The 25,360-nt window shown below is 37.3% G+C and overlaps 1 protein-coding gene across 8 annotated transcripts in view; it reads left to right on the top strand.

Annotated features, from left to right (window-relative positions):
* Positions 1-25,360, top strand: part of LOC112053782 (paired amphipathic helix protein Sin3a) — a 52,533-nt gene that overhangs the window by 10,859 nt on the left and 16,314 nt on the right. For 5 of the 8 annotated variants that reach the window (XM_052887073.1, XM_052887069.1, XM_052887068.1 and 2 more), the window contains exons 2-16: positions 2,867-2,963; positions 8,584-8,650; positions 9,075-9,217; positions 10,711-10,910; positions 12,828-12,963; positions 13,748-13,902; positions 14,638-14,756; positions 15,222-15,313; positions 15,994-16,122; positions 16,946-17,071; positions 21,256-21,378; positions 22,563-22,653; positions 23,455-23,644; positions 23,973-24,127; positions 24,624-24,794. In XM_052887073.1, the coding sequence (XP_052743033.1) occupies positions 2,895-2,963; positions 8,584-8,650; positions 9,075-9,217; positions 10,711-10,910; positions 12,828-12,963; positions 13,748-13,902; positions 14,638-14,756; positions 15,222-15,313; positions 15,994-16,122; positions 16,946-17,071; positions 21,256-21,378; positions 22,563-22,653; positions 23,455-23,644; positions 23,973-24,127; positions 24,624-24,794 (1,966 nt within the window). In that variant the 5' untranslated portion in view covers positions 2,867-2,894. The remainder of the gene's footprint in view (positions 1-2,866; positions 2,964-8,583; positions 8,651-9,074; positions 9,218-10,710; positions 10,911-12,827; positions 12,964-13,747; positions 13,903-14,637; positions 14,757-15,221; positions 15,314-15,993; positions 16,123-16,945; positions 17,072-21,255; positions 21,379-22,562; positions 22,654-23,454; positions 23,645-23,972; positions 24,128-24,623; positions 24,795-25,360) is intronic. The other 3 variants (XM_052887070.1, XM_052887075.1, XM_052887074.1) reach the window with 1 other exon arrangement.

Raw genomic sequence — 25,360 nt, 5'->3', positions numbered from 1 at the left:
CTCCATTGATCATGTAATCGAAAAAATCGAAGTTCGCGTTCAGGTAGTGCTTTGTAATTATTGTTAGTATATAATCGCCATTTTCTACGTCGGTGACGAATACCGCCGCGCCGTCCTCGTTTCCATCGGCCCACAGTAAACCGGACTTTACCGCTCTATTCCGAAAGTCGATTACAGTTAATGATCTTCAGCGACACCACAATGCAATGATTCATTGTAGAAATAATGAAATCTTTCTTACGTGCTCTACACTATCTTTAGGGAAAAGACACAGTAAAAATTTTGATTTCCGAACGTTGCGCGCCATTACAATAAAAGCGGGATGTTGTCTATGTCGAATGTCAATTGTCTTTTTTTGGCGCTTTTTAAAAATTGTGATGTGATTTCATCGGTGAGTGGAAACTGGAAAGTTAAACGAACGTGTATTTTGCGTTGTCGGTCGATAGTAATTGTGCATGTATACGGAGTGTTATCGATTTGTATACGTTTTCCGCTATAAATAAGTGCGAGTTTGTGTCATCGCCTTTGCCGTGGGGACCGGTTTGGTCTAAACGTGTGTGAGTGCCGCGAGCGGGCTCGGAATTTTCTAAGTGGTATCGAGTGCACGAACCTTGTAGATTTCGATATTTAGTTGCGTAATATACCTAAATATGTTAGCGGGCTTGGGTAAATGACTAAATGTGAATGCACCGTGCGTTGACAGAGTTTTGCATCCTTTATTTAGCTCGGCCGACCCACGCATCTGGCGATGACGTAGTTCTGGGAAAATGGATGATAAATAAAGGTTTTGTTGTGTACTCCGCAGTGATACAAAGCGTTGTTGTACCTAACCACTTATTACATAACTACGTAGCATTGGTAAGAGATATCAACTTTGTTATGACATTGCTCATTATAGCAAAACTAACCTATCGTGACCACGTTTTTGTGTATTACTATTTCCCAAGGATGTAATTGTCATTTGCTAAGGATGAGTTCACCTTTACCTGTTATAATAATAAATAATTATAAATTAAATTAAATAATTAACGACATTTTATACTATAGGCATGTTACCTGCCTACGAAATCAAAACTTTTGTTGTTTACTATGCAACTGAATAAAATAAATTAGCTTTTGTTCGCCTCAGTTTTGATGCGCTAGTGACATATATCTGTTTTAAAATCTTTGATATTGTCCATTTATCCACCAATCTTCTAATAAAAAGTGGATGCACAATCAGCAACCAAAAAACATCCCCACTCAATGAGTGCCAAACACAAGTTGTAACTCAATTCAAGTAGTCACATTTGCAAATTCAACCTTAAACTCAATCCTTAAGGTTGAATTTTTTTTACTGAATATTGGACTTTATTTAAAGGCCTTGAGGTATAACTTTGTTTACCAATAATTCTAAAACTCTCAAAACAAAGTTGACCAGTTTTTAAGTGTAATTTTCTACATGATTGTGTATCCTTTTATTATAAGAGGTCAATGATATTATCAGTATTTGATGATCAAACTCACACAGAGCTGAAACAGGACAGCATGTCTAATGTTTTAAGAAGAAGTGAAATAAAGATATCAACAATGTGTTACTTTTTCTTCAGTTTTGATAGACCACTTGATTTATGCTTTGTCTTTAATACAAGTTTGCAATGAAAATACACAGGAAATATACTTAAAATGTTAATAATATAATCAGTCCATAGAATAATGTCAATGAACATTACTTACTCTCACTGTACATTTTTTAATCAACTTCTAAAAAAAGGAGGACATTCTCAATTCGATGTGTATTTTTTTTTTCATGTTTCTTACCGCATAACTTCTTACCACATCATTTCTTAACCAATTTTAAAAATTCTTTTGTTGTTTCAAAGAGTATACTACTAAAGCCAATTAAATCATAAACTTTTAGGATTTAATGACAGTGGTTCTTTCAGAAACGGTTTTAATTAATATGTCACTTGCTTGGCACCGCCTTCAAAGTGATGAGAAAGTAGTACATACAATGTTATTATTCACTTTTTAATTTATTTGTGTGATTTTGAAGTTAGTTTAATTTTTTTGTTAAAAAGATTTTTTGTAGCTTTAGAAGCCAGTTTGCATTGTTGTATTGCTATCCCCCATTGGAACCGTGTGGTGGGTTTAATTTCTAAACCCTCTTCTTTAAGAGAAAGAAGTCTTCTATAGTATAATTATATCTCGCAACTTCATCCGCCATTAGACACTGTCACAAAATCTGTTTTTAGTGGACGTCTACTAACTATGAACTACCAACCTGCTAAATTAAATCTTTGTACATCAAGTGTTTGAAGAGATTTTGATGATGAATGACCTTTTGCATTTATATATTAAGATGAATTTATTAAGGACAATTGGATCTGCTTTCATTTGGACTTCAATTGGGAGACCTATCATCCAACATCTTGTTTTTTTTTTTTTTATAAATATATATATACTTAAACAATACACATCACTATCTAGCCCCAAAGTAAGCATACAGAGTAGCTTGTGTTATGGGTGCTAAGATAGTTGATATTATAATATTAATATAGAGTTATATACTACATATAAATACTTATATAATGTATAAATACACACAGACACTGGAAAACACCCATGCTCATCACACAAATATTTTTCCAGTTGTGGGAATCGAACCCACGGCCGTGGAAGCAGTAAGCAGGGTCACTACCCACTGTGCCACGCGGCCGTCAAATCTTATTGTTGTATTTACTTCTACTTGGATAATTTTACACTGACAAACATAACTACAGAGCAAATTTTCATAATTTTAGATATAAGCGTGGCAGTAGAATATCCATTAATACAAAGAGCTTATATTGCTAAAATATTTTAACATATGTTATTGTCGTTCCAGGTTGGAGTGTGATGGGCGGCTGAGCATCATGATGAAGCGCTCTGGTCCTCGTCTGGGGCCTGATGAGCCCTCGCCGATGCCCCCCAACCCTTCTCAGGTGAGTGATACTTTGAGATTGTTGCCTAGAAAGAAACTGACACATCCAACAAACTCTAGTGAAAATATTTTAACTTTAATTAACTTGTGCTCTTGTCCTTAGCCTAATTTGATACAATCTACTAGAACAGCTTCAGGTCTTCTTCGTCGTTACACTCTTGACAGAGTGGTCGTGGTCGTAGTAGCTTCAGGTACCTGTTCTAATATAGAACTTGATGCAGTTCTACTGAGGCCTAGGTCTTTAAGCAAATTATAGAGATATTTTGCTGGGAATCCTCTCACACCCACTACTAACTACAGAGCCATTTTTAGTTCATTTGTTAGGTGGTAATATTTATTCACTTTTATACTGTGGTCCTTCAGAATGTAAGGCTCCCACGGCACAATAAGCTTTACAAAAGCTAGGTTAGTTTGTTTGCAAAAAGGAAGGAAAATGTCTACAAAAAGTGCATACAAATTTGTCCATTCATTGGGAGCTGTTTTCACAAACACAGATGTGATAAAATAACCCTATAACAAGCCATAGCCACAGTACAACAGATATATTATCTTTTGTACTGTGGTCCTCCAGAATGTTTGACTCTCATATCACATATTAGTTTGTTTGCAAATAAGGAAACTGTAAAAAAGTGCATACAAATCTGTCCATCCGTTTGGGGGCTATGTTGTCACACACAGATATTCAAAGATATTGCAATTTTCTTATAAATATGATAAGAACAGTAGTTCTATTTTGTGCCAATACACACTTGGGCAGTATAACATGATTATATCCTTTGGCATGCACTTAAATGGGTGCATTGACACGCCTGTTGTAGTTGGTAGCAGAGGAAGTTACTTTCCTTACGTCAATCAGTTAAGTCGTAATATTATTGACTTTATACTGTGATCCTTCAGAATGTTTGAGTCTCATGTCACAGATTAGTTTGTTTGCAAATAAGGAAACTGTAAAATGTATGTTGTCACACAGACAGACATTCGAAGATACTGCAATTTTCTTATATGTCTGATAAAAACAGTAGTTCTATTTTGTGCCAATACACGCTTGGGCAGTTTAACATGATTATATATCCTTTGGCATGCACTCAAACGGGTGCATTGACACGCCCATTGTAGTTGGTAGCGGAGGAAGTTACTTTCCTTACGTCAATGAGTTAATGATTTGAGTCTGTAGTCTGTGTAACAGAAGGGTGTGATCCACCAGTAGGTTTGTTTTTTAATCGGGTGCTTATGTTTTCTTTGACGTTTCAAGACGTAACGTCTGGTAAGTTCGTTGATGAAACTCTCATGATATGCGGGCGACGGGGGGAAAGACTGCGTAGGTGTGAAATCGTGCGTAATTTAGGAAAGGATGCGGCTTTAGACTCTGAAGGCGTACGTAGGTCCAACGCAGTGCATGCACCTCTTAACTTTTAAATTATGTGCATTTTCAGAAATTACAAATTACGTGCTTCAACCAATGCAGGATAAAACATCGTGAGGAACCTGCATACCTGAGAATTTTCTTGATTATCTATGTATGTGAAGTCTGCCAATACACAATAAGCCAGCGTATTGGTATTAGTCTAACCCCTCTCATTCTGAGAGACTCGTGCTCAATAGTGAGCCGTTAATATGTTTAATGATGATGATTGGGATAGGGTAAACCCGTTGCCCCTATGAAGTGCACGTGTTGGAAACGGGTTGACATCAGAAGCGAATTTAAAGGACAAAACACAATTATTGAATGAAAGTCTGTCAGTTCTAACAATTCCCACCAAGAATGTTACACCTATAACCTTTGTAATTTGTCATGACACATAACAGTTATTTTCATTTAAACTTTCTAAAACTTTCTTAAATAATACAAAAATAATTATTAAATCTAAATAATAATTAAATATTTCATTAACGTAATAAGTATATTATACTACATATTATAATCAGCTTGTTAAAGTGTGTTTCAGATAGCATGGGTAAGACAGTTGCCTTATGACGTTCATAATACGTGCCATTATCGTGAATCGCGGCAAACTTTCAAGAGTGAAATGAACTGTCACCTGTACCCATGCTATCTGAAAAACACTGTAACTTAATTTTCAGTTACCTATATCTTTCACTATTTTATGAAATAATCTGTCACGCATACGTCTTCTATGGAAAGACACAATCAGCCCATACGTTGCTGTTTGGACAGCTATCATCGCTACAGTCAATATGATAAGTGCCGATAACCTGATGTTTACAGAACGCGCGATATCTCGATAATTGCATATGTAATTATTTATCAAATGTACTTGCATATAAATAACCCCTTGTTATTGTTTACGTATTGTGAGAACTTACGAGTGAACTACAAGTCGCCCGGCAGTGTCACCGGTGTAGTTCCCTTGGGGATGAAATATAGCCAACGGTACTCGCAAATAACGTGGCTTTGTATTGCTAAAGTTATTTTGAAAATCGGTTCAGTGGATCAAGCGATTAAGCCCTACAAACTCACATCATCATCATAACAGCCGATGGACGTCCGTTACAAGACATAGGCCTTTTGTAGGGATTTTCAATTATCACAATTCTGAGCCGCCCGCATCCAGTGTATCCCTGCGTCTCGCTTGATGACTACAAACTTTACCACTTTGAGGTAGTGGGTTCGAATCCGGTCCGGGGCATGCACCTCCAACTTTTCAGTTGTGAGCATTTTAAGAAATTAAATATCACTTCTTAAATTGTGAAGGAAAAACATCGTGAGGTAACCTGCATACCAGAGAATTTTGTTAATTGTCTGTGTGTGTGTGAAGTCTGCCAATCCGCATTGGCCCAGCGCATTGGCCTCTCTCATTCTCAGAGGAGACTCGAGCTCAATAGTGAGCCGAATATGGGTTTTTAATGATGAATGATGGAGATAAAAGATCTATGTCCAGTTGAGGCTGTCCACGGCTATTAGACTGTTTGATAACCATAGTGATGTTTATAATTTCCAAATTAACACACTCAAGGATACAAGTGTGTGTACGGAAAACATTTTTCTGTACCGCGTGGCTGCACTATATATAGCCGGGAGTTGAGTCACTGGCAGTTTGGCACGGTGCAGTCGATTAGACCTACTCGTACACCTGTAATGGTATGCGTCCACTAATCCGCATCGTACGTGTCGTACGCATAGCATCAAACGGATTTTTAATGTTGTGCATACGGTGCGGATTTGTGGACGCCTGCCGTAAAGTTCCATTCATATAGACCGGCTTAGAGATCGTTCTAAATTTCATACTAGAGATTTCGTCCACATGAAATTCAGTTTTTAACCAATACTTCGGGAACAATGGACTTTTCCTGGATGAAAAGTAGACTTATGTTCTGCTTGCTGCTGAGGTCCAATTTATCTTGATACTAGATTTCATCCAAGTCGGTTAAGTGGTTTAGCCAAAGCCAACATACAGACGGACATACTTTCGCATTTATAATATTAGTATGGATAGACTAGAGATGCTACTAACTTGGTCTCTTATTCTAACATCAGTATTTTACAAAACTTATACTTTGGCGTGCACTTCCTAGATGCAATGCATACCCTGAGGATTCAATACATACCAGTACTAGAGGAGGATTTTCCCATTTTGTACCTATAGTGCATACTCTAGTTAAAAACCTTGTGCACGCCGCTGATATGTTCATAGCAGATATTAAGAGCCTGTAATTGCCACATCATCTTAAAAGCTGAAAGTTATATAGGTACATTATCGATTCGATATTTCAAAATGGAGGGAGTTCGAACTAGACTAGTACCTAGACTAATGTAGCTGGCGTTAGATTATTTGTAACATACATTAAAAAGGATTTTTTTGTTTGCTACCTTGTAACTCCGTTGTTATTCGTTCGTTTGCTCTTCTTACTTCGAAGATCTTTACATAGACAAATGGATTAAAGATCGCAAAAAAAATTATAAAAACACGGCAATTTTTTACCAGTTGTTAAAAAAAGTCGAGCTAATAATATATCTACAATTATATAGTCGCGGTGCTATAAGCGTCTGAGTCACTCAACTGGTTTGAAATACACAAACTTGTCTGAACAAGTCGTGAAAATGGCCCCTCCCTGCTTACAATTCGTCAATACGCTCGGGAACAACTGTCTACAATGAGCGAAAACGATGCGGCGACGCATGTCGACATTTTTATGCAATCACTATAAGATCAACTGCACACTATTAAGAGATACGTTAGTAAAAAAAAATTCTACCGACTCAAAATCAGAAAAATGACCTAAAAAATATATACGGTCGAATTGAGAAACCTCTTCCTTTTTAACCGACTTCAAAAAAAGGAGGTGGTTCCCAATTCGACCGTATATATACCGTATTTTGAAGTCGGTTAAAAAGCGAAAAATAACATTGTATGTGCTACCTTCTGATCAGTTGGAAGGCGGTGCCAATATATCCCTTGGAATATCTCCTTTCCAACAAAAAAAGAAGTTGTGCGCGAAAGTATGAGCAATTTCGTTCACTTATTTCAGTTATTTTCTTTTTAACACAAAATTACTGATCGGATTTTCATGAAAAAAAAATGGGACCAATCTGGAAGTATACTCATCATAACAAAAAAAAAAAATTATTAAAATTGGTTGATTAATGACGAAGTTATGAGGTAACACAAAAAAAACACGCGTCGAATTTAGAACCGTTAAATAAAATAAAATAACAGAAATCGAGTGTCTATACTAAAGTCTTATTCAATATGCACTGTTTACTAACAAAGAAAATAGAAATGCAGGTAGAAGAAAACATATGCCATTTCATAACTTATTTATTTTAAATTATGTATTGATTTTTTATAAAGTGTTATTCAAAACATAATAAGTATATACATATATTTGTCTAAGCTCATTAATCAAATTAATTTCCATTAATTTTAGAACAAGTTAATTATAATTATTTTTAGGTGCGAAATGACTAGAAACGTATACCTTCATTTTTAATATGTTTTTTGGTAAACAATTTGACAATACGGGCCAATACGAACCAATACGCTATCAGCCATGATGGTCTATATCTTGTGTCAAGACGTCACGTAAACACTAAACCGCTTAAACAATGTTTAGAGACGCAAAAAATTAAACATACTTTAAGTTTTTAACCGACTTCCAAAAAGGAGGAGGTTCTACGTTCGGCTGTATGTATGTTTTATATTTTATGATCTAGTTGGGTCATTTTGTGACATCACAATGTTAATTGGTGTCACTAGAAGGATAAACTTCTAGTGACACCAAGTAACATTGTGATCATATCATCATAAAGTATTGAACCATCAAAAGACCTATATACCATGTCCCGCCATCCCGTCGTCCGCCCGGTGGCGTGACGGCTGCGTACAGCGGGACAGAGCGACTGAGCGTTGGAAGCGTCGCGCGGACCATGCGCTGCGGCGTGCCGAAAACGTTCATACATTTAACTAAGTTGTGTTTCAACTTACAACTATAATACAATAGCCTCCGTCTTCCCGTGGGAATACTGGAATAAAATATTTTCTATGAATCCCACAGATAACAGCTTTCTACTGATAAAAGAATTTTCAAAATCCATAGATTACCCCATACAATTATAGGTATTTGTATATTTCAGTGTATTGATATGTTTCTTTTGTCCATAGATTCAACAGCCTGGGTCAAGCAACATGCACACTTTGGCCCAGCAATCGGCGCAACCACAGATGTTAGGTAAGCTATTTATTATATTAAAAAATAAATAAATATAATTTTTTTCTTTTCTGATGTTTAGCTTAAGTCGAAGATCGTCATCAGTTATGGTTTTTTTTTAATCTAATGTTAGCTACTCACCGTCCAATAAATCTATGTGCCTGCAGTGCTGAGGGCAGGACATCCTATAAACTGATTGTGTTGATTTTGCCAGTATCTGGAATATGACTAAAAGTTACACTGGATTTTTTTTATGAGACTTATGATGAAATACATGCGATGTGCATACAGCAGAAATTACTTTGTTGATACAAGCATGCTGCCTTCCTTCTGATGTCTCTATATAATATTGAGTTCAACAAAAAACAAAAACTAATAACCACTATTAAAACTAGAACAGATTTGGAAAAATAAATAATTATAATATGGTATCGTTATGTCCCAGGACCGACAACTATGATGTCTGTGGGTGGTGGCTTCGGTCGCGGCCCCGCACGCGCCGGTACGCCGGCCGTCCTCAACTATTTGAAGAACAACGCGGTGCCGTACGCACCCAAACAACCGCCGAACGTACCGCCGAGGCTTAAGGTATGTCATCATCATTTTTGACGGCCTCCGTGGCGCAGTGGTGTGCGCGGTGGATTTTCAAATCGGAGGTCCTAAGTTCGATCCCCGGCTGGGCCGATTGAGATTTTCTTAATTGGTCCAGGTCTGGCAGGTGGGAAGCTTCGCCCGTGGCTAGTTACCACCCTACCGGCAAAGACGTACCGACAAGCGATTTATTTAGCGTTCTGGTACGATGTCTTGTAGAAACCGATAGGGGTGTGGATTTTCATCCTCCTCCTAACAAGTTAGCACACTTCCATATATATAATAATAACAACCGATAGACGTCTACTGTTAGACTTCAATGTATTTCACAGTCCAACCCAATACTTACCATCAAGGCATGCAAATTATTAAAACAAAGTTGTAATAACTAGCTATTAGTCCTAACTTCCCTACTTATTTATACTGGTTTAAACTTAATATTATAAAGGTAAAGTTGTAAGGTTTTCGAGGGTAATTTCTAGATCTGATGAACCAATTTTGAAAATTCTTTTTCCACTAGAAAGCCTCGTTATGTATGAATGTCATTGGCTCTATTTTATCCCTGTATTCTTATAGGAACGAGAACTACACTGGTGAAACCGCGGGGCGTTTGATAGTAGACTATATTATTTTATCACATAATATTCATACAGGAACGAGAACTACGCGGGCGATAATGCTAGGTAATATATCATAAATGCAAAAATGAGTTTTAAAAGGATTGGTGGTTCGATCCCCATCCACTGGAATCACCCTCAATTGTCACACCCCACTCCTAACACAGTTCAGACGACGTCATACTATCTTCGCCTTTTTACCATCGCACACAAGACATCAGGTGGGTTTTCGTCCCTATGTTGTAGATGTCCCTAGGACCCGTACAAAACGCTTTGCGTCTTCTTTACTCATACGCACGGCTAAGGTTTGGAATACCCTTCCCAAGTCTGTGTTTCCTGAATCTTATAACTTGGGTATCTTCAAAACAAAAGTGAACAGACACCTTCTAGGCAAGCGTGTCACATCTTAGACTGTATCTACAATTACCATCAGGTTAGATCATGGTCAAATGCGAGCCTATCTGCATTAAAAAAAAAATAAGGTTTTCTCCTAAACGGGAAATTGGTCCTATTTAAAAAAAAAGGACCAATATTCCAATGCAAACTCGAGACTAAATACATAAGGACTAGTATTGCACCCAAATTCACGAACAAAATTTTCTGCCAGTTTTTAAGGAAAACGAGCTTAGATTTCATACATATCTTATACTAAACTAGCTGTTTTTGTTAGTTTTTTACGAAATGTAACTACACAAAAAGGTATTTTTACGGAGGTTTTTAACCGACGGACACGATTGTAAACTATGAAACATCGATTCTATAGATAGAGAATAATGTCTTGCGAGGCATTTCTTTATCTAATTAGTCTGAGAATGCAAAGCATGACAATTTTTTTTTTTAATAACAACTGGTAACAAAGCGCCGTTGTTACAGCTGGTGAGCCAGCAGCCTTTGCCCATGCCGGGGCGCCAGTCCCCCGGCTGCGCGCCGCTGCCCCCGCCCGCCGGCCAGTTCCAGCGGCTGAAGGTGGAGGACGCGCTGTCGTACCTCGACCAGGTCAAGTACAAGTTCAACACCATGCCGCAGGTGTACAACGACTTCCTCGACATCATGAAGGAGTTCAAGAGTCAGACGTGAGTTTTATAATATAATAATAATAATAAATAATAATAATAAATAATAATAATGATAATAATAATAAAGCTGAGACAGAGAAAAAACGTAAATATCTAGATCTGGCTCACGAGGTTACCGCCATGTGGCATGTGGAGTCCACTGAAATCATCCCCATCGTTATATCTGCCAACGGTTTGATCCCAGTCAGCCTCGCTCACCATCTGAGGCGGCTGGGGTTCCGTGGCAGTTCGCTCGCAGGCAAGATGCAAAAAGCGGTCTTGCTGGACTCGGCTAGGATAGTCCGCCGGTTTCTCCACCTGTCGCCCTGACCCCCGGCCGTTTGGTCTCCCTGCCGGGGTGAATCCTCCGCCCGGTGCATATATGTATTTATGTAATATATATTTAAGTTTATTTATTTTCCTTTTGGCTTTTTATATATATTTATTTTGTACTGGGCGTGAGAGTTTAATTCATTTGGATAATAATAATAATAATAATGGTTTTTATTTAAGGTAAAAGCACCCAGTATACATTACATTACATAGTGATATAAAATAATAATAATTAATAATACAAATAGGTATAAAACTTAAATACTAACTGGGAAGGTTAAAAGACTCTTCCCAGGCGTCATTTTAGTCCGGATTATAAACTATTTCTTATTATTGTCTTGATGCACAGATAGCCAATATGTAAACAAAGGGCTGGGCGTCCCGTCACAAACTGTCCTGAGGATGCTGTTACGCGCTGTTCCGAGTCTCTCCCAGAAGGAGGCCACGCGTGTTCTCATAACAGAATAAAAGTCAGGCACTCCCAAGTCGGCTCGGCAAACATGCCATGCCATTATAGACTCTTCCTATTCTGGTTTTGTTTTGTATTAGGGTTTTGATGTTCTTTGTCACGATGATGTCTGTGGGATGACGTTTCTCGAGATGACAGAAAGAGAAATGTCGACCAATGGCGACGAAATCGCTATTGGTCAACATTTCCAAACGTCGAACCATCGTCCATTTTGCATAGTCCCCATGTTGCTTGATGTTTGCTGTCACTAAAGGAATAAATGTTAAACTAATTATTAACTAAAAATTTTGTCAAACACTCTGTTTGGTTAGGATTCAGTGTTAATCTGACATCATGAAACAGTTATAGACCATCATCATCAAAATATGATGATCTTTTCAATCTAGTAGAAGAATAATGAACAATTTAACACAATTTAAAAAAAAGTGTTACTACTTAACATATTGGAAGGTAAAGTAGCTTGACCAATATTATTAGAATTTTTGGTGTAGAGACGTGTTTAGCAGCTAAATTTTACACTACTCAACTAAACTGCTAAAGTAGTTCGAACAAGCCTTTAGGAATATGGGCAGTGAAAAAAATAATCTACAACCACTATTTCGATATTATTTTTCACTGCCCTGGATGGTTAACTTGACCGTGTGTGACTGGCATATGTCTATATTTATTAATTTACTAGCGGACCCGGTCAAGCTTCGTTTTGACATAAGTGCACTTATTCTCTGTCCCTACTCTACCCTTCTGTACCTCTACCCCTACCCTACCCCTACGCTACCCTACCCCTACCCTACCTCTACCGCTTGTCTCTTAAACGTTTGTATGTGAAATAGATAAGGGCAGTTTTTAGTGTTATCCTGGAAATTATTTGATTTTTTCTCACCTTTTAAACCTTCCCTATACCTCCACAAACATTTCAAGACCAAGATAATAAATCCGTTAAGCCGTTCTCGAGTTTTAGCGAGACTAACGAACAGCAATTCATTTTTATATATATAGATTTATCTAAACAATATGATGATATTAATTACCGTTTGAGAGAAATGAAAAGTTGTAATGGCTGCATTTTTGTATACTGATACTTGTTACAATAGCAAGCAACAGACTCAAACACACAGCCCCTCATTGAACCACAGTGTGGGTTACAGGATCGACACGCCGGGGGTGATCACCCGGGTATCGAACCTGTTCAAAGGCCATCCGGAACTGATCGTCGGCTTCAACACGTTCCTGCCTCCCGGATATAAGATTGAGGTGCAGAGTAACGGACAGGTGAGTGATCGTAACTGTGATTTTAAGTTTTCTACTTTTATTATCACCATTATGACATAAGATCGCCTGTGTTTCAAAAGTGCTTATAAACCAAGTCTAATTGAAATAAATGAATTTTGCCTTTTATTCAGATTTAAATAAAAATGGATTCTTTTTGGTCATGATATTTTTTTTGTATTGTAAGTTTTTAAAGGAAATTCTATGAACATAATTGATTTGGTTAACTTTAATTCTCAGATTTTAAGCGTCTTAAGTCCTTTGTAATTTTTGTGATTTTACAAATAGTCATGCTTGATTTTTCAAAAGCGATTGTAAAGTAAAAAAAAATAACAACTTTTGATTTTGAAAGACTAGATAGACTACTACAATAAACGATTTTTGGAATTTTAAAGACACATTTGGTAAAGTTACCATGCTTTCTATATTGGATTTTCGGAATTTCAAAGACACATTCAGTAAAGTTACTGTGCTTTCTCTATTGGATTTATCACATTATAAAGACACATTCATTAAAGTTACCGTGCTTTCTAGATTGTATTTTTGGAATCATAAAGACATTCGGTAAAGTTACTGTGCTTTCTATATTGGATTTTTCGAAATAATTATAAAGACACATTCAGTAAAGTTACCATGCTTACTATATTGGATTTTTGAAATTTTAAAGACACATTCAGCTATGGACACCCAAAATAGAGAGTTCTCAATTCATCATGCATGTTTTTTTGTATGTATAGCTTGATATGTTTTTATCATGTACTTTTATCACTGATGTATGTGTAAACAGGTGTCCGTCTCCATGCCGTCGCCCACGACCGCGGCTTGCGCAGGCGTGGGTGGCGTGGGCGGCATGGGCGCGGGCGTGGGCGGTGGGGGCGTCATGATGGGCGTCCACCACCCGCAGCCGCAGTCCCAGCTTGTGCACCTGCTGCCAGTGCCTCCGTGAGTCTATTCTCTTTATCTCTCAACTAACACAAACATGTTGTAAAATTTATGATAAGTATTATTTCGATATCTTATCAATATTTTTAAGATATGAAGAAAATTAACAAAACAGTTATAAATATTATCTTTTTTAATGTGAAAATTAAGTAAATAAAATTGACATATTCATCATTGCACTTTTAAAATGTATAAGATTTTTTTTAAAAGTTAAATATTACTTATTAGCAACCAGTTTATTCATGTAAAGCTAAAGTAACAGTAAAAGTAGTAAGTAGTAAAGAAAACTTTATTTTTCAGTGAATAAGACTGTCACTTTTGATTTATGACGTTACTTTGATTGTTACTTGCGATGAAGAAACTGACCGTAAGTAATGCTCTGAAAACCTCCTTTAGCAGTTTTACAGGCAGTCAGATAAATCTTTTAAAGCGTAATTTTTTTAATTATTCCTGCCATTGAACAACTAATAAACGGTTTTATATATCAAACTGCATAGCCCGCTCATCTGCATTACAGCAACGTGGTGGGTTGAAGCTCCATTTCCTCTCCTACACAGAAGCCTGGCCCTGTATAGGCCGCTGAAGACATTTCCTATGATGAAATTAATTACCGATTGACATCCCAGTGATAAAAACTTGCGGCTGCTCTATTAGAGTTCTGATTTGTACCCTACCCCCTACCCTACCCCGCCATCCCAAATATGGTCATTTGGTTAATAAGTATGAAACTTGCAGGTCAGTCAGCACCGCTATAGTGCACAATCTGTCGGTGAACGCTGCACCGGCTAACACTCTTCACCACATCTCACAGGCGCATCAGCAGATTGAGGCCGCTGCTATACACCATCCCCCAGGTGAGTTATCTAATCACAGAATAAAGAATGGTCCAGAATGAGCAGCATGTTGAAATAGAAATGTAAATTGTAAAAAATAGCGGAACGGTTCATTTTATTTTTTTTTTATTTTTTACAAGTTAACTCTTAACTACAATCTCACCTGATGGTAAGTGATGATGTAATCTAAGATGGAAGCGGACTAACTTGTTAGAAGGATGATGAAAATCCACACTCCTTTCGGTTCTACACGACATCCTACCCGAACGCTAAATCGCTTGGCGGTACGTCTTTGTCGGTAAGGTGGTAACTAGCCACGGCCGAAGCCTCCCACCAGCCAGACCTGGACCAACTAAAAAAATCTCAATCGGCCCAGCCGGGGATCGAACCCAGGACCTCTGTTTTGTAAATAAAACTACATCCGTACTAACTACGACCAAAGCCCACCAGCCAAAATATATTGAGTGGTGATATATTTGTCATCAGGAAGCATTGCGAATACTGGGGGAGCTCACAACGCGACGGCGGGGCAGCCCGTGGAGTTCAACCACGCTATCGAGTACGTCAACAAGATAAAGGTAAATTGGCCAGCTGAATACATTAAAAAAAACCTGTTTGTTATACTTTTTGAAGTAAATATTTCGCTCTGGACACTAGTCTTGGAGAGTTACGAAAAATGTGATCGAGCGAGGCGAACGTTGACAGGGGGGTGGGCTAAGCTTTACTTCAGTTGCATGGTCTAAAGTGCACTCGATACATTTTTCTTTTATTGATATTATTGAAATATAATATAAAGTTGCTATCAAAACGTATAATTTATCTATGAAAACCATTGATTTCCTATTAAAAAGTGGATGCACAATCAGCCACCCAAAAACGTCCCCACTCAATGAGTGCTAAACACAACTTGGCACTTAATTTAAGTAATCGCATTTGCAAATTCAAGCTTGAGAAACTAAATACTAGGTTGAATTTGCTCTGAATTTGGGATTTTATTAAATATTGGCTATATTTAAAGGGTTTAATTTATTCAAAATTGGCCAGTTTTTAAGTTAAGTGAAATTTTGTACATGATGGTGCATCCTTTTATTATAAGAGATCAATGGTGAAAACCACATGAAACTTAGTATTTTGTAACAGACATACCAAAATTAAAGACATCCAAAATGAAAGACAGATTTTGTAACAGAAATACCAAAATCAGATTCATCCAAAATATAGACAAATTAAAACTGTATAATTTATTTTCCCCAAACAGTCCCGTTTCTCCCGCCAACCGGACAAGTACAAGAGATTTTTGGAAATCCTCCACGCGTACCAACGCGGCCACCGCGAAGTCAAAGAGCCACAGGCCAAGCAGCAGACTGAGCAAGAGGTCTACTCGCAGGTGAGTGATTTATAGCTGATAAGAAACATTGATGCTTTCCTTCACCGTTCATTAATTTAGATATCACACGTGATATTTAAATTCTTAAAATGCACACAACTGAAAATTTGGAGGTGCATGCCCCGGACCGGATTCGAACCCACACCCTCCGGAATATGAGGCAGAGGTCATATCCACTGGGCTATCACAGCTCCCTAGGTGAGGAAACCTGCATACCAGAGAATTTTCTTAACTCGCTGCGTGTGTGAAGTCTGCCAATGCGCCTTGGGCCAGCTTTGTGGACTATTGGCCTAACCCCTCTAATTCTGAGAGGAGACTCGAGCTCAGCAGTGAGCCCAATATGGGTTGATAATGTAAGAAACCTTGATATTTTGCCTGATTGACTTGATAGATTTTGGAAAATATAGCGATATTCATTAATGAAAGTTGGGGATTTCATAGAAAACTTGTTTCAAAATTGTGTATTTTATCGTTATTTCAAAACGTTAAGTCCGTATTGTAAAAAACATATTCAAAAATTAATATTTTTAGGTATCTCAAAAAATATGATATTTTTTTTCAATCTAGTAGACTGACCATTAATAAGTAAGAGAAGAAAAGTAATTAAGTAAGACCAGTTAAAAAAAAGTGTCAACTAGCCTATAGCTTGGCAAGTTGGTTGCTAACACTATCATGATATGCGGGGGGGGGGGGGGGGAACTGCGCGGGTGTGCATCATCGCTATCTCCCTCCCTCCCGGATATTGACTGGATATTTGATAAAATAAATAATAATAAAAAAACGTTGGCCCTTTGGATAAATGTACGAATATTACATCTATCAGGTGGCGAAACTGTTTGAGAATCAAGACGATTTGCTGGCGGAGTTTGGGCAGTTCTTGCCTGACGCCAAGGCGGTGACGAAGCCCGCCCACCTGCCGCACACCAGGTCGCCGCCGCCGCCGCCGCCGGTAAGGAAGAAGGATTTTCCTAAGATGAATTATCCGCTTATTTTACTTGACATTTATACTATCTTACTTGATTATTTGGCTGAAAAAAAATCTTAATCGGTGTAACATTTTTCCTCTTGTGTTGTTTTCTGAAAGGGGAATGCCCACCCCCGGCCCAGCCCACCCTAACCTAACCTAACCTAACCCCCCGTTTACTTATATCTAAAAAAATCTTGATAATTCTACTTTAAAAATGAAATCATTACTTTATAAAAAAAAAAGGTTTGCTACAACGTTGACTATGACTTTTTTAATTTATCTTTAATTTTAATTGATCATGAAAAACGGCTAAAAAACACGTGGTATTAGGTCGCAGTATGCCCGACTAGTTTCGAACCCATACGGGGCCCTTAGTCATGAGCTGGTTCTTGCGTCGTACTACTACTACGATACAAGAACCAGCTTCCTACTACGATAACTAGTCGGGCATACTTCGAACTAATATCACGTGAGTTTTAGCCGTGTTTCATAATCAATTAATGTGAATATGGTAGTTTAAATTCTAAAATTATCTTTAATTTGTCCACAACGGGGACAAGCTAAGATTGTTGACCATACAGCCTAAGTTTTACGATATTTTTTTAAGGCTTATGATAGATTTGTTTGTTCGTTTTCTTGTTTGTTAAGCTTGATGGTAACAGTAAAAAATAATATAACTTCAAATGTTACTTTGCCACTTTACTATTTGCCCTAGAAGAGTGAAAAAAATATATATTTTTCTATAAGACACATACTTTTACGAAGCCAGTTATTTAACTAGATACTTATTTATACATCATATTATCATATACTTTTAGGGGGTATATCTTGGTTCCCTGGGCCGGTGTTGTATGTGCCGGTGGCCATTCCCCTTTGTGTGATTGTGTTAACCGTAAGGAAGAAAGAATATTTTAATTTAGTTGTATGTTACTTGAAAGTATTTATTTCCAATATAAAATTACTTAATGTGTAACATTCTTGCTCTCTCTCTCTCTTTTCTGTAATTCATGTGAATGGGTGTGATATAATGTGATAAGTAAAATAATGTGTAAACTATATAACTTATAATATATATTTATACTGTCTGAAAAAAGTAAAAATCATTGTTTTCAGTATAATAATAGATTTTTTATTGCATTTTATAAATATAGTCATTTACATTTACGCCAGCCACACACAATCAAGCTTACTGTTAAGTCGGTAGCGCGCTTTATTTATGTGGGCAATGATGAAAATATGGTGACCATACCCAGGAGTTTGGCGGGAAAATCGTAGGAACCACATGTTTCGTTTTATTTTCGTTTATTAGCTGCACTTTAAAACTTTATTGCTTAAAGTGGAATACATTTAATATAGTTCTGTAAAGATGCACTAATGAAGTGGAAGTTGAGTAATTGTTTTAATTGATTAATTAAATTTTCTCAGTGGACTATAAGAAGTTTTGGTAAAGTTGCCTTCGCCTTATTAATGACATGAAGTTAAACTGACTGACTGACAACAACGAGCAATGGATATTTGACCGCTTTCGCCATAATAAGGCAAATTATTTTATAAAAACTTATTACTTGAGGACTAGTGAGGACCCATAACCATATTTCGATATCATTCTCACTGCCTTTTCTTTACATGTCATCCCTTAGCGCGCTGCAGATTTGACGGCAAACTTGAACGTGTGTGGCTGGTGTTACATGAAAGTAGCTTAACAATTTTTTTCTGCTAGTATTGTTAATTGTACAATACAGATGTAATTTAAAATTTAAATAAATTTTGACAGATTAGTTACTTATTTTATTTATCTTTGTATGGGTGGATCCTTTTCTTGGGCATAGGGCCTTTGCAGCTGTTACCAATCTTCTCTGTCCTGTTTGTCCATTTATCATCCATTCCATCTCAGCCTTTTGAGCAATTTCATCACAATTATTGTTGATTTATTAAGTAAGCTTGAAAACAATTTCAAGCTTACTTAATAATGTACTTTACGTAGGACAAGACTGTTCTTTTGTTCTTGGGGTTTGAATAATCTATTATAAACTATCTGATGTAGCCCAATTTATAACAGCAATCTGCCAGTGAAAGTCTTGTCAAAATCGGTCCAGCCGTTTAAACGAATTAGCCGAAATACTTTTAACAAGTAGGTTACATATCCCCCCCCCCCCCTCATTAAAGTTTTCAGATGACAGCTTGACCCCGCCCACAAATTCATAGTCCATTGAAAATTTACATTTACGTTTGCGTTTTTTAGAGGAAGCAATTTAATTTTTTTGATAGAGGTGTTCAGTGGAAAGCTAAAACCAAGTTTGTGGGGTCGCCACCCGCCGCCATCTTAAAAATAGGGGTTGAAATGGTTTTTACGATATATCTCTGTCTTTTAAAAATAAATTGGTAACGTTTTTTGTTGCAAATTAAAATATCTACAATTTTGATCCAGTAACTTTTTGTTGTAGAATCATAAATAAAAAAGTTATAACGAGGATAACATTTTTTTCCGAAATGAGTACTAATTTTCTGTACTCATATACATATATTATACGTGTGTAATAAGTTATTGTTTTTTTTTATTGTTTTTACGATAATCTTTTATAATTATTAATTTTGCAATATTATTAATAATTAATTATAGATTTGCCACTCATTACAGAATTTTACATTTTTTCGAAAAGGCTGAGCGCGGAGTATTTGTGACTTATAAAATCACCGTGGATTATGCCTATTGGGGATACCACGTAAAAAAAAACGCGCCTCCAGACTCTACCTCGTGGGTGGTGGGGAAAAGAGTCCATAATGAATTATTAACGGCATCATTAATAATTAAAAAGATTATCATAAAATATGAAAAAAAAACAATAACTTAGTACATAGTACATTAGAAGTGCGCTTGGTTGAAAATTACAGCCGAGGCGATATTGCAATAGTAAGGAAGCAGAGGTTCGTACGACGTTTTATAATACATTTGCGAGGAAACATACTTTGAACACACTTTCTGAAAATGAATTGTCATCATAATATGCAAAACAGTTGCATATTATGATGACATTTTGATAAACTTGTCATTTTTGCACAGATAGCAAAGTGCCAACAGACTCCAAAAATAGCCAGTATTACTAATAAAGTAAATTAATATTTTTGTGTTTCTTGTAAAGTTAAACGGTTGTCATTTATTGTCAAAATTATGAAAATAAAAGAATTAAATGTTTTTTTTTCATTATATTTTATCTCACAAAGTAAATTTTATTCATAAAATGTTGAGCACTTTTTTGACATAAATACTCTTTGCTAAGCTTTAAAAAAGTACCATTCGTTTTTACATTTCCTTGTGCGTTTTACTTTACATTACGGCACATGTGCGTAAAGAGACACATTACAATATTGAAATTGGTGAAATAAGAGATACTTTACGAGCAAATGTGTTACACTTTATTATTACACACGTAAAATGTATGTATAGTTATTAGTTATGAGTACAGAAAAATAGTACTTATTCTGGAGCGCTGTAAAACCTTAGCTATTGTGACTTGATGAAAAAATGGTTTTTTCGTTATAACTTTTTTATTTATGGTTCTACAACAATAAGTTACTGAACCAAATGTTACAACATTTTTTATCAGACAAATACTCAAAGAGATATATCGTACAAACCATTTTAACCCCTATTTTCAAGATGCCGGCCATGAGACAAGGGTGGCGACCCCACAAACTTGGTTTTAGCTTTCCACTGAACACATATAAAAATAAAAATGCGTCTTCAAAAAATGTAACATTTCAATGGACAATAAGAACAAAACTTGGTTTCATAAAAATTGGTTTGGTAATTTTGAGATATAAGAGTTAATGAATCTTGAATGAATGAAAAATTGGTTTAGTAATTTTGAGATATAAAAATAATTAAAAATGTGTTACAAGCGTCTAAAGTTGATATCATTTTTGCATTGTTATCTAGACTAATATTATGAAACTGAAGAGTTTGTTTGCTTGAACTCGCTAATCTCAGCATTACGATCTACTGGTCCGATTTGAAAAATTCTTTCAGTGTTAGATAGCCCATTTATCGAGGAAGGCTATAGGCTATATTTTATCCCCGTATGCCTATGGTAACGGTAACCACGCGGGTGAAACTGCGCGGCGTCTACTAGTAATTGTATATTTAAAGAATTCTGTTGTCGGTACAGCCCCGCGTGGAACGAGAGAGCGAGGCAGAGCGTTTCCCGAGCGCGTCGCCGCCGCAGGCGCCGCTCATGGCGCACGCAACGCACTCTGCGCCCGCGCCCCACGCCATACACCATCATGCGCAGGTATGTACACGCAGTGGCGTGCACAAGGTTTTTTTTTTTATTCTTTACAAGTTATCCCTTGATTACAATCTCACCTGATGTTAAGTGACGATGCAATCTAAGATGGAAGCGGGCTAACTTGTTAGGAGGAGGATGAAAATCCACACCCCTTTCGGTTTCTACACGACATCGTACCGGAACGCTAAATCGCTTGGCGGTACGTCTTTGTCGGTAGGGTGGTAACTAGCCACCAGCCAGACCTAGACTAATTCAGAAAACCTCAATCGGCCCAGCCGGTAATCGAACCCAGGACCTCCGTCTTGTAAATCCACCGCGCATACCACTGCGCCACGGAGGCCGTCAAAAGGTTTTTATAAAGGTTTTCATAAAAATTATACAAAAATCTTTTCAACAAAAAATTTTACCGTTTTTCATGAAAATTAAATGGGACCAATCTGGAAGCGTACTCTTTCAAACGAAAAAAAAATTTTTAAAAACAAAAAAAAAAAGAATTTTTAAAAACATAAAAAAAAAGTGGAAAATCCCATTTGGGGGTAGGCAATCATTATAAAATATACATAAAATTGAAAATTTTGAAAATCCTCTGAATGTCATGAAATTAATGAAGTCATCAATATTCTCTTTCAGTGAGTGAGCTTTCATTTGAGTATATTTTACTCTAGTATATTTACAGACATTCGTTTATTCACGACACGTTATTCGGACATTCATTTCTAATTCGTTTGTTGGTAAATAGTACTTATTCAGTAATATACTACTCAGGCTGCTATTCCGGCAGCTACTACAGGCTTTAGTATAGGTATCTATAGTTTTAGCAAGACTCAAAAGTGATTACATAAATAAGAAAAGTAATGTCGAACAAAGGCAACCAAAATAAGACCCTAGAACGGCAGAGAATGACCTTGAGTGAAGTCACGCACCTGTGAACGATGTGTGTAGAGTTAAAGGATCCATTGACTGTTGAAAACACTCCCCTTTTCCACTCAAGTCACTCTCCCCGCCTATCACAAGAAACCCATAAAGAATTACACAACAAGAGATGTGGACGGCTCGAACGCCACGAGCACACTGAAGCCGTCCGTACCGCAAGTCGTTGCAACGCGGCGATAACAATAGATACTAAAGCCATACCCGATGTGCACAGTTCACTAGCAAATAATGTAATTGTAATACATTGTTAACAGCAAGTTGCTAAACACACGGCCACGAGTGTACAGCCGCCACAGCATCATCATCTCAAGAGATCGCCCAGCTTTGGATCGTCCACGCCGATCGGTAAGTTCTATTAAAAAAACAAACTAAAATACAAAAGTGCTTGCTTTGTGATACAACTTTACTAGCTTATAAGAAGTGCAAAGGGGGCTGCCCATCGGATAATATCATATGGAGATGATAATAATATAATCTATAAATAACAATCTCTTCTTACACAAAAAGTTCGCCAGTGTACCAAATCGGCGATGTACTCGTAACATTTGAAGCTGTATTAATTTTTTTTGTTACCAACAAGTTTAACAACAAGAAATAGATAAAACAAACAAACCAATCATAAGTCTGTAAATATGTCGTAAAACTCAGGCTGTATGGTCAACAATCTTTGCTTCATAAAACGTTGTGGCAAACATTTTTGAAATAGAAATATTTTTTTTAAAATATCAAGTAAATTGCTGGGTGGTTCTGGTGGCCAGGTAAATTACTGGGCTGGGGATGGGCATTCCTTTTTTTTTTTTTAATTTTAAACTTTTGCTGCTAGTGAAATACAAAACCTTATTTATACTATGTGTGACCCAGGACTTGAAACCTCGGGTTGAAATTAAAATGTAAACAAAAAAAATAACATTTATAATGTAAATGAAATGAAAATATATTAATTAAAAAAAATATATATATTTTCTAGTTTTGTTGAGTTGAACTTTTGCTCTTTGAGAAATGATGAAACACATGCGATGTGCAAAAACAGAATAACCCTGTTGATATACGCATGCTGCCTTCCTTCTGACAACCCCAGCAAACAAATCACTTATTTAAACTATTTATTAAATTTAACAATATTAAAAAAAAAAGTTTGTGTTGCAGCGTCAGGGGCGCCCCCCGCTAAGAAGCCCCGCTCGGTGGTGCCGTCCCCCGCGCCCGTGCCGCCCCCCTCGTCTCTCCGCGACGTGTCGTACGCGGACGCCGCAAAGCTGGCCACTGCGCACGATTATAAGTTCTTCGACCGCGCACGCAAGGAGTTGCGTCCACAACACGTCTATGACAACTTTCTCAAGTAAATAATATATTTTTTTATTTATATTCTGCGTCATAGAAATCCGGTCCGGGGCATGCACCTCCAACTTTTCAGTTGTGTGCATTTTATGAAATTAAATATCATGTGTCACAAACGGTGAAGGAAAAACATTGTGAGGAAACCTGCATACCAGAGAATTTCCTTAAATGTCTGCATGTGTGAAGTCTTGCCAATCCGCATTGCGCCAGCGTGCTGGACTATTGGCCTAACCCCTCTCATTCTGAGACGAGACTCCAGCTCAGCAGTGAGCCGAATATGGGTTGATAATGATGATGATGAATTTAATAACTCCTGCTTTATTTGCCAGATGCCTGATGCTGTTCACCAACGAGATCATATCGTCGTCGGAGCTGCTGTGCGTGACGTCACCGTTCCTCTGCCGTCACCCCGAGCTGCAGAAATGGCTGCAGGACTTTGTGGGGCCAGTGTCGCCGCCTCACACGCCAACCAACACACACCCAGGTAAATCTATACTAATATTATAAAGCTGAAGGGTTTGTTTGTTTGATTGAACGCGCTAATCTCAGGAACTACTGGTCTGATTTGAAAAATTCTTTCAGTGTTTGATAGCCCATTTATCGAGGAAGGCTATATTATCCATCGATCATAATCATACGGAGAATATAAAGTGATTTACATTAATATTCTCTGTATGATTATGATGGTCTTTTTTATCAGAAGTGGGATAAGATACCCGGCTTAACCGGTATAGTATGACATGTTTGCATCAGTCTGCCAATAGACAACAAAAGCCTGTAAAGATGTTCAAACAACAAAGTTTTACATCCTTGCCAATACTTTGTTCGATTGTCAAGGAATTCCTTAACTCTACGCCCGGTTGGTCGCAAGTCCAGGGTTTTTCTCTCACGCGATGGACCCGGCACCCACACGGTGAATCCTTGGAATGCTGAGATATTCGTCTCTATTTGTGATGGCTCACGATGTTTATGTTTCACAGGCTACAACAATTTCGGCGGATCGGTGAGCGCGCCGCCGCCGCCGCAGCTAAGCACCGAGCGGTCCCGACTGGGCACAGGCACGGTGGGCGAAACAAGATATGAACCGCTGCCGCCGATGGCCGCCCAGTTACGCTACGACCGGCCCACAGGCGACACTGCCATGGATATAGGTATTTGTCAAATTAATAAGAATCCTACTAATATTATAAACGCGAAAGTTTGGATGTATGTTTGGATGTTTGTTACTCTATAACGCCGCTACTACTGAAGCGATTTGGCTAAAATTTGGAATGGAAATGAATTTTACTCTGGATTAACACATAGGCTACTTTTTATCCCGAAAAAATCCATGGTTTCCCGAGATTTGCGAAAACTGGTGATTTTAATGATGTGAATGTTTGTTACTCTTTCACGCCTCGACTACTTACTGAATAGGCTGAAATTTGGTATTGAGATATATTATAGCATGGATTAACACATAGGCTTTTTATCCCGGAAAATCCATGGTACCCCGAGGGATTTGTGAAAAACTAAATTCCACGCGGACGAAGTCGCGGGCGTCCGCTAGTAAAATTATATTTCTTTATTACACCAAAAAAAAAACGAAAATTACAAAATTAGAAAGTTCGGCCTTATTTTAAACAGCAGCCGTCATTCATATTAGGAAAATTAAAATCACAAAACGCAATAATTGGTTGGTAATGTCTACTGTACTTACATATACAATAACCTTTTT

Source organism: Bicyclus anynana, chromosome 18, assembly GCF_947172395.1.
Source record: "Bicyclus anynana chromosome 18, ilBicAnyn1.1, whole genome shotgun sequence".
Taxonomy (NCBI): Eukaryota; Metazoa; Arthropoda; class Insecta; order Lepidoptera; family Nymphalidae; genus Bicyclus; species Bicyclus anynana.
Note: the sequence above shows the minus strand (reverse complement) of the source record. Positions and strands in the feature narration are given on the sequence as shown.